Source organism: Pongo abelii, chromosome X (assembly GCF_028885655.2).
Source record: "Pongo abelii isolate AG06213 chromosome X, NHGRI_mPonAbe1-v2.0_pri, whole genome shotgun sequence".
NCBI lineage: Eukaryota > Metazoa > Chordata > Mammalia > Primates > Hominidae > Pongo > Pongo abelii.
The window spans coordinates 54,275,273-54,289,602 of NC_072008.2; the positions used below are offsets into that span (position 1 = coordinate 54,275,273).

The following is a 14,330-nucleotide window of genomic DNA, read 5'->3' on the forward strand; positions in this document are numbered from 1 at the left end:
CAGGAGATTGAGACCATCCTGGCTAACACGGTGAAACCCCGTCTCTACTAAAAACACACAAAAAATTAGCCGGGCGTGGTGGCAGGTGCCTGTAGTCCCAGCTACTTGGGAGGTTGAGGCAGGAGAATGGCGTGAACCTGGGAGGCGGAGCTCGCAGTGAGCCGAGATCGCGCCACTGCACACCAGCCTGGACAGCAGAGTGAGACTCATCTCAAAAAAAAAAAGAAAAAGAAAAAGAAAAACTTAGCAGGGTGTGGTGGCGCACACCTGTAGTCCCAGCTACTTGAGAGACGGAGCTGCGAGGATTGCGTGAGGCAAGGAGGTAGAGGCTGCAGTGAGCTGTGATTGTGCCACTGCACTCCAGCCTGCCTGAGTGACAGAGACCCTGTTGAGAGAGAGAGAGAAAGGAGAGAGAGAGAAAGTTCAAGACATTTCTGAGTCATTAAGAATAAGCAGGCCGGGTGCGGTGGCTCACGCCCGTAATCCTAGCACTCCGGAAAGCCAAGGCGAGTGGATTGCCTGAGGTCAGGAGTTCGAGAGCAGCCTGACTAACATGGAGAAACCCCATCTCTACTAAAAATACAAAATTAGCCGGGCGTGGTGGTGCATGCCTATAATCCCAGCTACTCAGGAGGCTGAGGCAGGAGAATTGCTTGAACCTGGGAGGCGGAGGTTGTGGTGAGCTGAGATCGTGCAATTGCACTCCGGCCTGGGCAACAGGAGCGAAACTCTGTCTCAAAAAAAAAAAAAAAAAAAAAAAAAAAAGCAGAATGGTAATGCTCCCGCCACATATATTCAGCAAAGGTAAAAAAGTCCAATTTTTTAAGCATATCTGGTGGCCCCTCAGAAGCTCAGGCAGGCTATGGGCAGTCCTACTGTTAGCATCACTCTGGCCCCTTTCTGGCTGCATGCTGCATATAGTATACTAGGGGTAGGTCTTTAGGACACAGTACCTGGTTTCTATCTTGTGGCCTCACTCGGAAAAGGGTAAGACTCTGCAGCCCTGTGGGAAAAGCTTGAGGCAGGCTAACCCTCACTATACCGCTAGAATGAAATCAAATGTCTGGAGGAGTTGAGAAGCTCCCCTAAGCAGCTCAGGTTTCCATGCCTGATGTGATCTCTTGTAGTTTAGCTGAAAAGGCAAAAGGCATCAAACAGAAGCTAAATAATCTCAAAAAACATACTTACTTGCTTATTTCCTTTTTTGTGTCCCTTGGATCCTCTACCAGTCTGTTCTTTTCCATGCCTTTAGCAAGTGAGAAAAAAAGTGATCATGAGAAACATAAAGCCCACACACCCCTTTTCACTTGGTTAACTATTCGTCTCTTCTTGGAAGTTTGACCCTCTTCAGTCAGATGCCCCTGCTCAGTGTTACTACTGAACATCTATCTCGGTCATTCCTATATTCTACTGAACTGAATTGTTCTGTATCCCATGTCCTCCTCTAAGGCAAAAACTCTTTCATTAAGGCAGGGCAATTTATTATTTATTTGCTGAACTAAACTGAAAACTGACTTTAAAAAATGGAAAGTTGGGCCGGGCGTGCTGGCTAACACCTGTAATCCCAGCACTTTGGGAGACCGAGGTGGGCGTATCACCTGAGGTCAGGAGTTTGAGACCAGCCTGGCCAACATGGTGAAACCCCATCTCTACTAAAATACAAAAATTAGCCTGGCATGGTGGTGGGCACCTGTAATCCCAGCTACTTGGGAGGCTGAGGCAGGAGAATCGCTTGAATCCCGGAGGTGGAGGTTGCAGTGCGCCAAGACCACACCATTGCACTTTGACCTGGGAAACAAGAGCGAAACTCCATCTCAAGAAAAAAAAAAAAAAAAGGAAAGTTGGTCAGGCATGGTGGCTCATACCTGTAATCCCAGCACTTTGGAAAGCCAAGACGGTAGGATTGTTTGAGCCCAGGAGTTTGAGACCAGCCTGGGCAACATGGCAAAACCCCAGTTCTACCAAAAATATGAAAAATTAGCCAGTCATGGTGATGTACATCTGTGGTCCCAGCTACTTGGGAGGCTGAGGCAGGAGGATCACTTGAACCTGGGAGGCAGAGGAGGTTGCAGGAAGCCGAGATCATGCCACTGCACTCCAACCTGGGCAACAAAGTGAGACCCCATCGCAAAAAGAGAAAGAAAGAACAAAAGAAAAAAAAAAGTAAAGTTAGTTAGTACTTCTTGCCTTAATAGAAGGATTTAATACCTAGGCATTTTCCCAAGGAAGCCTAGGCATTTTCCCCAGGGGACTAGCTCATATCAACCTATTTGGATACATACCCCTTTCCTGGCCCACCGACAGAAACCACTTGCATGCCGAAGGATCCTCGGCCCCTGGAGGATCTGCTGCCAGCCCATTGGCCCACAACCATCCCAGCAATCTCCAGTTTTCCTCCTTGGGGTGGGATTGGATGGAGACCTGGCAAGATAGAAAGAATGGTGGTAATGGGCCAGGTGTGGTGGCTCACGCCTGTAATCCCAAAACTTTGGGAGGCTGAGTCGGGCGGATTACTTGAAGTCAGGAGTTCCAGAGCCAGCCTAGCCAACATGGTGAAACCTTGTCTCTACTAAAAATACAAACAATGAGCCAGGCATCGTGGTGTGCGCCTGCAATCCCAGCCACTCGGGAGGCGGAGGCACGAGTATCACTTGAACCCAGGAGGTGGAGGTTGCAGTGAGCTGAGACTGCGCCACTGCACTCCAGCCTGGGTGACAGAGTGAGATTCTGTCTCCAAAAAAAAAAAAAAAAAAAAAAAAGAAGAAAAAAGAATTGTAAGTACAATGCAGGATAAGAGGTGGCCAAAAGATCCTACAACCCACTAGCTACTCTTCTTTCCATTTCTCTCTGATAAAAAGACTCTGTGGCAGGGCACGGTGGCTCATGCCTGTAATCCCAGCACTTTGGGAGGCCGAGGCGGGTGGATCACCTGAGGTCAGGAGTTTGAGACCAGCCTGGCCAACATGAGGAAACCTCATCTCTACTAAAAATACAAAAATTAGCCGGGCGTGGTGGTCCGTGCCTATAGTCCCAGCTACCTAGTAAGCTGTGGCAGGAGAATCGCTTGAACCCAGGAGGTGGAGGTTGCAGTCAGCCAAGTTCACACCACTGCACTCCAGCCTGGGGGACGGAGCAAGACTCTGTCTCGAAAAAAAAAAAAAAAAAAGAAGAAGATTCTGTGATAACAGAAAGGTGTCATGATGGAAGCACATTTAATGAGGAGGGCCAGAGATCTGTATACATCTACTTTAGCAAGTATGGTGCAGGTGATTCATTTTTTAATCACAGAGCCTAGCATATAGTAGGCATTCAGTATTTGTTGAGAGAATGAATGTCTTAACATCTAGTTATTGGAAAATTACTTGAACTAGATGTTAATAACTTAACATCTAGTTATTGGAAAATTACAAGCCAAAAAATTACATCTTTTGTTTTTTTTGAGACAGAGTCTCACTGTGACACCCAGGCTGGAGCGCAACGGTGCAATCTCGGCTCACTGCAACCTCCACTTCCCAGGTTCAAGTGATTCTCCTGCCTCAGCCTCCTGAGTAGCTGGGACTACAGGCGCATGCCACCACACCCAGCTAATGTTTGTATTTTTAGTACAGACAGGGTTTCACCATATTGGCCAGGCTGGTCTCGAACTCCTGACCTCAAGTGATCCACCCGCCTCGGGCTCTCAAAGTGCTGGGATTACAGGCGTGAGCCACCGTGCCGGGTCCTAAACTACTTTTGATACAAATATACATCATTACAGATTGTAGAATTAGCCAAACAACCAAACTAAACTGAAAATAATGAAACTAAACTAACAGTAATTTATAATTAAAAAGCAAGAATAGGCCGGGCATGGTGGCTCACGCTTGTTATCCCAGCACTTTGGGAGGCTAAGGTGGGTGGATCATTTGAGGTCAGGAGTTCGAGACCAGCCTGACCAAATGGTGAAATCCTGTCTCTACTAAAAATACAAAAAAATTAGCCAGGCATGGTGGCACATGCTTGTAGTCCCATCTACTCAGGAGGCCGAGTCAGAAGAATTGATTGAACCTGGGAGGTGGAGGTTGCAGTGAGCGGAGATCGCACCACTGCATTCCAGCCTGGGTGACAGAGCAAGATTCCATCTCAAAAGAAAAAAAAAAAAAAAAAAGCAAGAACAGCAACAATTGAAAACCAGAACCAAGTCACAAGCACAGTGGGTTTTGTAATTTAGCACAAAAATAAGCCTTCATAGAATATGGAATTCTACTAGGCCTTTAATTTTAGTTTATGACAAGAAACCAAATGAACCCTTAACTCATTTAGCAGGTTGTTAATAAAGAGTACTTCATTTAGGCCAGGCATGGTGGCTCACAACTGTAATCCCAGCACTTTGGGAAGCCGAGGCAGGCAGGATCGCTTAAGCCCAGTTGAAGACCAGCCAGGGCAACATAGCGAGATCCCCATCTCCACACACACACACACACACACACACAAAATATTAGTCAGGCATGTTGGTGCGTGCTTGTAGTTCCAGCTATTCAGGGGGCTGAGGTGAGCAAATCACTTGAGCCCAGGAAGTCGAGGCTGCAGTAAGCCGTGATCGCACCACTGCACTCCAGCCTGGGCGACAGAGTGAGACCCTGTACACGTACACACACGTACACACACACACACACGTACACACACACACACACACACACACACACACACACACACACACACACACACACACACACACACACACACACACACACACACACACACACACACACACACACACACACCTTCATTTATATAAAACTTTATAAAACTTGAGAGTCCAAGGTTGTTTGTTTGAGACAGAGCCTCGCCATGTCTCCTAGGCTGGAGTGCAGTGGTGCGATCTTGGCTCACTGCAATCCACCTCCCGGGTTCAAGCAATTATTGTGTCTCAGTCTCCTGAGTAGCTGGGATTACAGACAGTTGCCTGCCACCATGCCCGGCTAATTTTTATATTTTTTGTAGAGACAGAGTTTCACCACGTTGGCCAGGCTTGTCTGGAACTCCTGACCTCAAGTGATCTGCCCACCTTGGCCTCCCAACGTGCTGGATTACAGGTATGAGCCACTGCTCCCTGCCTAGAGTGCTAGTTACTTTTAAGAGGGACAAGAAAGACTTGCATTTGAGGATCCTACTGTGGGCTTTCAGGAGGCAAGAGGCTCCTTGTGAACCACCAGTAACTGGAGACTAAGCATCACTGGTAGGTAGGGCAGTGGTGACTTTCCGAGAACCTGGCTTAAATTAAGGCTGTCTTTTGAGACTTACAAAATAAAATCAACACATAAAGAACGGAGAAAGGATCTGTAAAGTCATGTGAAAGGGATGGACTGGTTGGCTCCCTGGTTTTTAAGACTTGATCATGATCTGACTGAACAGGGAGTTACCAGAGCAGACTTTCACACTGTTCATCTAAGCCCAGCCTTGAGCTAACCACCCATACTGAATTTTGTCACCCTAAAAAACTAACTTCAACTTCCAGCTTTATTACTTTTAAAGGGAGGAGCAATAGATAACAAACACCTTCAACCACAGCAATGACACTCTGACCCAATCACAGAATCTTGCTATTTCATGTTAAAATGTCTCCACTAAAATATCCTGTTTCACTGCCAGGTGCCGTGGCTCACGCCTGTAATCCCAGCACTTTGGGAGGCCAAGGCGGGCAGATCATCTGAGGATGGGAGTTTCAGACCAGCCTGACGAATATGGTAAAACCCCGTCTCTACTAAAAATACAAAAATTAGCCAGGCTGTGGACAGAGGGAGACCCTGCCTCAAAAAAAAAAAAAAATCTTGTTTCACCACGGGACAGGTTGTCTGAATTATCAGGATCAGTATCTGAGCAACCTAGGCATGATTGTGTATTCATCGTTAAACTGTAGCTCAAGTGCCACCGTAATTTATATATATGTTTGTGTGTACATATGTGTGTGTGTGTGTGTGTGTGTGTGTGTGTGTATGTTTTCCTCACTAAACTGCAATCCTCTGGTGGCATGGATGGTGACATATTTCTCTCCATGCTTCTGGAGCTGAAGGAAGGGAAATGTGTCAAGTATATTCCCAGAGTGGAAATGGATACATCAAGCTACTGTTGCCTACCAGCACTGGCCGTTTACTCTCACTGATCTTCCTGCAAGCTCCTGTGTGCATTGCCTATATGGAAGGAATGAACAAACAGTAACCATGAAGAGCCGGTCCATATGACTTACGGTTCTCTAAAGTAATAAAGTGGGTTCTGGTTTCCACATCAGTCACTTCATGAGTTTGGTTGGTGAGAGTCAAATCCCTGGGGACCAACGACCTCTATGAAGAATGGTCTTAGAAGTCAAAATGGACAAAAGCTGCTCTTCAAACTACATAGCACAGAATATAAATGAGATGAGGCCGGGCGCTGTGGCTCACGCCTGTAATCCCAGCACTTTGGGAAGCTGAGGCAGGTGGATCACCTGAGGTCAGGAGTTCGAGACCAGCCTGACCAACATGGTGAAACCCCCGTCTCTACTGAAAATACAAAATTAGCCAGGTGTGGTGGCGCATGCCTGTAATCTCAGCTACTCAGAAGACTGAGGCAGGAGAATCGCTTGAACCCAGGAGGCGGAGGTTGCAGTGAGCCGAGATCACACCATTGCACTCCAGCCTGGGCGACAAGAGTGAAACTCCGTCTAAAAAAAAAAAAAAAAAAAAAGTCAATGAGATGAGATATATGTGAAACTGTTGATCCTGTTATTGACAATAATGACTGGATAGATTATTATGACATAAATTGAGGATGGTAAATACCTCATTCTTAGGTACTGACCTGCAAATCCCCGGCTCCTCCCTTGAGGGGGAAGTGGCATGGAGCCCATAGCTCGGGAATAAAGTGAAACAGGGTAGAGAGAGGGCACCATGGGAGGCACAAAAGTAGGTGACGGAAGTAGAGCAGAAGGCGGTGGATGATTCATGTTGACTCCTTCAAGGATGCTCTGTCTCATCTTTTCCACTTTGGTTGCCAGGTCAGCCTTCAAATGAGGAAGAGTAATAATAGCAGCTGCCATTTTTCAAACTTGTCCCATGTTTTAGGCCCAGGATGGAGCACTCTAGGTACAGTCTCACAATTCTATTCCCATTAAGTGAACTGAGGCCTGTCGTTAAAGGGCTCAAAGCTACACACTCAGGAAGCCTGTCTGGCACCAAAGGCCCGACTCTTTACATGACATCACACTACCATCATATGAGTTCTGACTCAGGGCTTGTGATGTACATTGACTAGGTCAAGGAAGACAAATTTAACAATAAGAATTACTGATGGTCTATTACATGGCTGGCATTGGGCTGGGTCACTTTCTAAGGGAGATGTAACAGAATTAGATAAAAGAGAGAATAAAAATCTGACAAATAAAAAGTTAACCTTCTCCTCCATATCCAAGATTGGAGATCCTGATACCTCTAGTACAAAGGTCTGCAAACTTCTTCTGAAAAGGGTCAGATAGTAAATATTTTAGGCTTTGTAGGCCATATTGTCTCTGTCACAATTATTCCACTTGGCTACTGTAACATGAAAGCAGTCATAGGCCAGGCGTGGTGGCTCACGCCTGCAGTCCCAGCAATTTGGGAGGCCAAGGCAGGTGGATCACCTGAGGTCAGGAGTTCGAAACCAGCCTGACCAATGTGATGAAACCCCATCTTTACTAAAAATACAAAAAATTAGCCGGGCATGGTGGCATGCGCCTGTAGTCCCAGCTACTTGGGAGGGTGATACAGCAGAATCACTTGAACCTGGGAGGCGGAGGTTGCAGTGAGCTGACATCACGCCACTGCACTCCAGCCTGGGTGACAGAGCGAGAATCTGTCTCAAAAAAAAAAAAAAAAGAAGAAAGCAGTCATAGATGGTATGTAGATGAATGAATGTGGCTATGTTCCAATAACATTTTGTTTACAAAAACAGAGAGTGGTCTGTATTACAAAAAACAGGTGGTTTGTAGCACTATGGATAGCGCAAAAAACTATGGATGGTGACAAAAAACAGGAGGTGTGCTGGGTAGTCTGCCAACCCCTGCTCTAGTCCCTCAGCTCTTTCCCCACCAAAATGGATAAAGGAGTTAAGTAAGGTTTCCTTTCCCTTGCCTCCCCTCATCTTTCCCAATGTTTCATTTAAAAAAATCCCTTTGGGAGGCCGAGGCAGGTGGATCACAAGGTCAAGAGATTGAGACCATCCTGGCCAACATGGTGAAATCCCGTTTCTACTCAAAATACAAAAATTAGCTGGGCCTGGTGGTGCATGCCTGTAGTCCCAGCTACTTGGGAGGCTGAGGCAGGAGAATCACGTGAACCTGGGAGGCGGAGGTTGCAGTGAGCCGAGATCACGCCACTGCATTCCAGCCTGGCGACAGAGCGAGACTCCGTCTCAAAAAAAAAAAAAAAAAAAAAAAATCCTCTGCTTCTACTCTATCATCAACTTTACTACCCTCTTCTGTTTCCAAACACAGTTCCTTTACAAAAAAAAAAATTGCTTGCAAAAGAGACAGACAGTTTTTGTAAATATGAGAAATGAAATACTGAGTTGGAGGGAAGGTATATAGTATATCTGAATATTCCATGGATAAGAAATACTCAGAGTAAGAAAAAGGATATGAAAACTTCAAGCTCATTAAAAAAAACTTTCCAACATAAAATTTTACAACATGTACATATCAGACTATGGGCCTTTGGGACCACTGTTGACTGAGTCAGGTTAAAGTGAGACACATTCTCCTGCTTCCACCCCATCCCTCTCCAATATCTCTGCTCCTTTCCCCTCCCTGCCCGTTCACTCCCACGGGAGATCAGAGCTAGTCCTTATCAGCCTGACATGCTGGTACCTGGCCATCACAGAGCTCAATCAGAGATACTCGCTCTCGGCCTGCTTTAATTAGCTTGCTCTGGAACAGCTTGCCATCAAAGTAAATCCATGGACAGCAATGCTCCCAAGGGACTGGCTGGCCACAGGCATCATTAGCAAACAGAGCTGTGTCGACTCCACTCATGAAGAGGGCAGCAAGCTGGATCCCTCGGGCATCCAGTTTCTCAATCTGAAACCACCACAGATGAAATATTACTATTAAGAAACTACTATTCTTGGTAACATTTACTCTTATTCCTGTCATGCTGATTCTTCCAGTTAAATTTGAACATGCTGTCATTCAATGTAGACATCTCAGTGCATAAGCAGCTTCTATCCATGTCTTTCCCCTAAGATGATTTGAAAGGTACTTATTACAACATTAAAGACACCAACCTGAGACATTTTTTTTTCACCTGTCAAATTAGAAAAAAATTTAGAAAGTAAAGGCTAAAAGAACACTCAATGCTGCTGCTGCTGATGCAGTGAAATAAATGGGCAATCATATAAAGCTGGTAAGAAATGTATATTACATGGCCAGGTGCAGTGGCTCACGCCTGTAATCCCAGCACTTCGGGAGGCTGAAGCAGGCAGATCACCTGAGGTCAGGAGTTCGAGACTAGCCTGGCCAACATGGTGAAACCCCGTCTCTACTAAAAATACAAAAATTAGCCAGGCATGATGGTGGGTATCTGTAGTTCTAGCTACTCGGGAGGCTGAGGTGGGAGCATCATTTGAACCTGGGAGGTGAAGGTTGCAGTGAGCCGAGATTGTACCACTGCACTCCAGCCTGGGCAAGAGAGCAAGGCTCCATCTCAAAAAAAAAAAGAAAAAAAAAAAAAAGAAAGAAAGAAATGTATATTACAATTAAGCAATATGTATGAAGAACCCTGAAAATGTTCACATTTGTTGAGTTAGAAATAAAACTTGCAGATACCAGCACCATGTTTCTTGTACAGTCTGAAAAACTGTGAACCAAAGAAAATTATTTTCTTGGCCAGGCACAGTGGCTCATTCCTGTAATCCCAGTATTTTGGGAGGCTGAGGTGGGTGGATCGCTTGAGGCCAGGAGTTTGAGACCAGCCTGGCCAACATAGCAAAACCCCGTTTCTACTGAAAATACAAAAATCTGGCAGGCATGGTGGCATGTGCCTGTAATCCCAGCTACTCAAGAGGCTGAGGCAGGAGAATCGCTTGAACCCGGAAGGTGGAGGTTGCAGTGAGCTGAGATTATGCCACTGCACTCCAGCCTGAGTGACAGAGTGTGACTCTGTCTCCAAAAAAACTTCTTTTCTTTACCAATTACCCCGCTTCAGGCATTCCTTTATAGCAACTGTAAATGGAGTAAGACAACACATAACAGAGGAAAACTGAAAACAACCTAAGTCACCAATATTATAACAATTAAATGATACATTCATATGATAAAATATTATTTATTAAAATTTTTAAGACACAGAAAATATGTGCTATGTGAAATGGAAAAAAGCTACAATATATAATTACATAAATACTACCTCAACTATGTAAAAAATGTATGACAGAAGACTGGAAAAAAACCTCAAAATTCCCACAGTGGTTATCTCAAGCCACTATCTCAAGCCTTCTATCTCAAGCCACTGTGTTAGAAGACAGCTTTAACAGGAAAAGGGGAAGTGTTTGCAGGTCCCCTCCTAGGTGTGGTTTAGCAGGAGCAGTTATTCTAGGACAAGCAATACTACATTTACTGCAAAAGGCAAGCACTAACTGGTTGTCTGAGTCTGTCTCACCTTTCCTTAGTTGACCTCACTTAAGATTTTGCAAGTCTTATTGAACTTGATCTTCTAGTTTACCTTGGGTGCTCAAAGGAACAAGGTTACTAAAGTCAAGGGAGGGATGTTCTGCATTAATGGCTACATTTATTGAGTATTGTGTATATAAAATATGTGAAACACTGGCCGGGCATGGTGGCTCACGCCTGTAATCCCAGCACTTTGGGAGGTCAAGGTGGGTGGATCACCCGAGGTCGGGAATTCGAGACCAGCCCGACCAACAGAGAAACCCCGTCTCTACTAAAAATACAAAATTAACCAAGCGTGGTGGCGCATGCCTGTAATCCCAGCTACTTGGGAGGCTGAGACAGGAGAACCGCTTGAACCCGGGAGGCGGAGGTTGTGGTGAGCTGAGATCGCGCCACTGCACTCCAGCCTAGGCAGCAAGAGCAAAACTCCATCTCGGAAAAAAAAAAAAAAAAAAAAAAAAAGTGAGACACTGTTCTAGGGGTTTTACATGGATTACTTTACATAGTATCCTCACAAACTGACATAGTTGGATATGTGACCCCTCCAAATTGCATGTTAAAATGTGATCCCCAATGTTGTAGATGAAACCTAGTGGGAGGTGTCTGGGTCATGGGGGCAGATCCCTCATGAATGGCTTGGTGCCCTCCCTGTGGTAATGAGCGAGTTTTCACTCTATTAGTTCATGCAAGAACTGATTGTTAGAAAGAGCCCAGCACCTTGCCCTTCTTTTTCTTTTTTTTTTTTGGGACAGAGTTTCGCTCTTGTTGCTCAGGCTAGAGTACAATGGTGCAATCTCGGCTCACTGCAATCTCCGCCTCCCGGGTTCGAACAATTCTCCTGCCTCAGCCTCCCGAGTAGCTGGGATTACAGGTGCCCCGCCATCATGCCTGGCTAATTTTTGTATTTTTAGTAGAGACAGGGTTTCACCATGTTGGCCAGGGTGGTCTCGAACTCCTGACTTCATGATCTGCCCATCTCAGCCTCCCAAAGTGCTGGGATTACAGCACTGCTGCCCTTCTCTCTTACGTGCCCTCTCTCACCATGTGACACACTGGCTCCTCTTGTCTTATTCCCCTCACCTTCTATCATGAGTAGAAGCTTCCCGAGACCCTGACCAGAAGCTGAGTAGATGCTGGCACCATGTTTTTTGTGCAGTTTTCAGAACAATGGGCTCAATAAACCTCTTTTCTTTATAAATTACCTAGTTTCAGGTATTCCTTTATAGCAACACAAAAGACTAATATACAATTGTACAAGTAAGGAAACTGAAGCTAGAGAGATTAAGTAACCTGCCCAAGGTCACACAGCTAGGAGGTAATGAAGCCAGGATTCAAACCCAAGGCAGCCTGGCTTCAGAGCCTCCCCTCTATACTACTGTGCTCTACCGCCTTCAGTGGGTGGGTTTATTTTCTTCCTTATGCTTTCCTATACTTCTACTTAATACTCAATACATATCACTAAAAGGAGGTGTGTCTGAGTAAATAGACACAAGCAGGGGACACTAGGATATGTCTCCTATAGTGTATCTTGTAAGAGTCAGAAACCTTGCCATGGCCTATGGGCCAAGATTTATTTTCCTTGCGTAATATCCATCTTTTCTGTCCATTCTCTTTTATCAGTATGAGAGTAGTGTAACAGGCACCTCTTGGCTTTATTCATAGACATAAATATTTGGTTAAAGTAAATCAAACAGTTACCTGCAGAACTTACTATTTTCCTCAGCTTCAGGAAAAATAAAAAAAGACCTAAAGTAGTGCTATAAGCTCATAAGAGAAAGAACTTAAATGAGGGTACATGAAATCACCTTGAGTTCTTGGAGTCGATCTGGTTCATAAAGCTGAGTAGACACTGCCTGTGCAAGGAAGGTATCTAGCTCATGGCGATGCAGGATTCGGCCACCAGGCCACTGAACCATGTACCTAGAAAATAAAAGCACTGTTATTAGGCCACAAAAGCTCACTTACTCATGTCACAAAAACTTATTAAGCTAAGAACCTATCATGAGCCAGTACTTGGCTAGATTTTGGCAATACTAACTGAACGAAGGAAAAAGAATCTCTGCTTTCATTACTTCCAGTCTGGGTGGTAGAGGAAAAGAGTCATGTACACCGACAATGACAGGACAGTGTGTTAAGTACCAAGATGGAAGAATGCACAGAGTGCTTGCTATGAGAGCATAGAAGAGGGCCATGACTGTAAAGGTGAGAGATGGTATCCTGAGAGAAGTCAGCAAGAGTTCAGTTTCAAAGGGCCTGTAGAATTTAGTGAGATAAAAGGTGGGGAAAGGATGTTCCAGGTTGAGCGAAGAGTATGATGTGTGAAGGCCTGATGGTGTGGTTCAGCACAATGCACCAGCTTCCACATTGCTGACGCTAAGCACGTTTGGAGTGACAGGAGGCGAGATTAGGAAGCAGGCCAGATTGGCGGCAGCCTGAGGAACACTGAGGGCTTCAGGTGGTGGAAAGCGCAGTCATGAACCATATCATGGTACCCAAGACATGGCCCAGGATAAGTGAAGTTCACATAAAAGCCCAGAACGTTTTAACAGAAAGAGTATGAATTTTGAAGAGAGAAGATCTCAATTTGAGTGTTGGTTCCTCCACCTACTAGTTGATAGCTATGGACAAATTATTTAACCTTTCTGAGCCTTGTGTTTCCTCATCTACCAAATGGGGATAATAAAATTTGCCCTGCTCTTTTTACAGGGTGGTTGTGAGGATTAAATAGGGTTACTAAAGAAAAAAATGAAAAGAAGGCTGGGTGCGGTGGCTCATGCCTGTAATCCTAGCACTTTGGGAGGCTGAGACGGGCAGATTACTTGAGGCCAGGAGTTTGAGACCAGCCTGGCCAATGTGGTGAAACCCCGTCTCTACTAAAAACAAAAAAAATTAGCCGGGTGTGGTGGCGGGCACCTGTAATCCCAGCTACTCAGGAGGCTGAGGCAGGACAATCGCTTAAACCTGGGAGGCGAGGTTACAGTGAGCTGAGATTATGCCACTGCACTCTAGCCTGGGCGACAGAGTCGGGGGTGTGGGTGGGAGGGGGAGGAGGAGGAGGAGGAGACGACGAAGAAGAAAGTGTGTGTGTGGGGGAAATAAAAAAGAAAGTAGACCATAGAACAGAGACTCAAAAACAGGATTAAGGAATTTGGATCTTCATCCTGAAATTGTAGGAAGACACTGCAGGATTGTCAGAAGGACTGGTTTGATAATGACTGGCTCAGGTTATTAATATTGTTTCTTTTTTTGGATTTATAGTTCCTTGATTTACCTTTGCCCATTCTTTCATTTTTAACCTTTCCATCTTATTTCATTGGCAAAATGTAAAGCAAAAATAGAAGAAAATGAATGCAAATGCAATTACAGTGGGAAATTTTAATATACCACTATTAAGCTATAATATGTAAAACATACCTAAAATACATTTAAATTCACAGAAGATTTGAATAGTACAATAAATAAGCTTTAAATACTTGACTGACTTAATACAAAGAAAACACATTCTTTTCAAGTGCCCATGTCAGTTCCCATGAGGTCTAGGACCTTGCCTGTTTGCCTTTGCTTGTGTTTGTTTATTATCCTTTATTTATTATGAACTATCTAGCCAAGTACATGGCACAGAATAGGTATTAATAAATATTTATTGGAAGAGCGACTGATGCATTAATCAGGT

At 44.9% G+C, this 14,330-nt stretch overlaps 1 protein-coding gene across 3 annotated transcripts in view; it reads right to left on the reverse strand.

Moving 5' to 3' along the window:
• Positions 1-14,330, reverse strand: part of FAM120C (family with sequence similarity 120 member C) — a 114,079-nt gene that overhangs the window by 10,391 nt on the left and 89,358 nt on the right. Inside the window, exons 11-15 of one of the 3 annotated variants that reach the window (XM_054544613.2) lie at positions 12,463-12,577; positions 8,858-9,067; positions 6,817-7,018; positions 2,283-2,421; positions 1,189-1,246 (exon numbers count right to left, since the gene is read on the reverse strand). In XM_054544613.2, coding sequence (XP_054400588.1) covers positions 1,189-1,246; positions 2,283-2,421; positions 6,817-7,018; positions 8,858-9,067; positions 12,463-12,577 — 724 coding nt within the window. Of the gene's footprint in view, positions 1-1,188; positions 1,247-2,282; positions 2,422-6,116; positions 6,171-6,816; positions 7,019-8,857; positions 9,068-12,462; positions 12,578-14,330 lie in introns of those variants that run through there. The other 2 variants (XM_054544614.2, XM_054544615.2) reach the window with 2 other exon arrangements.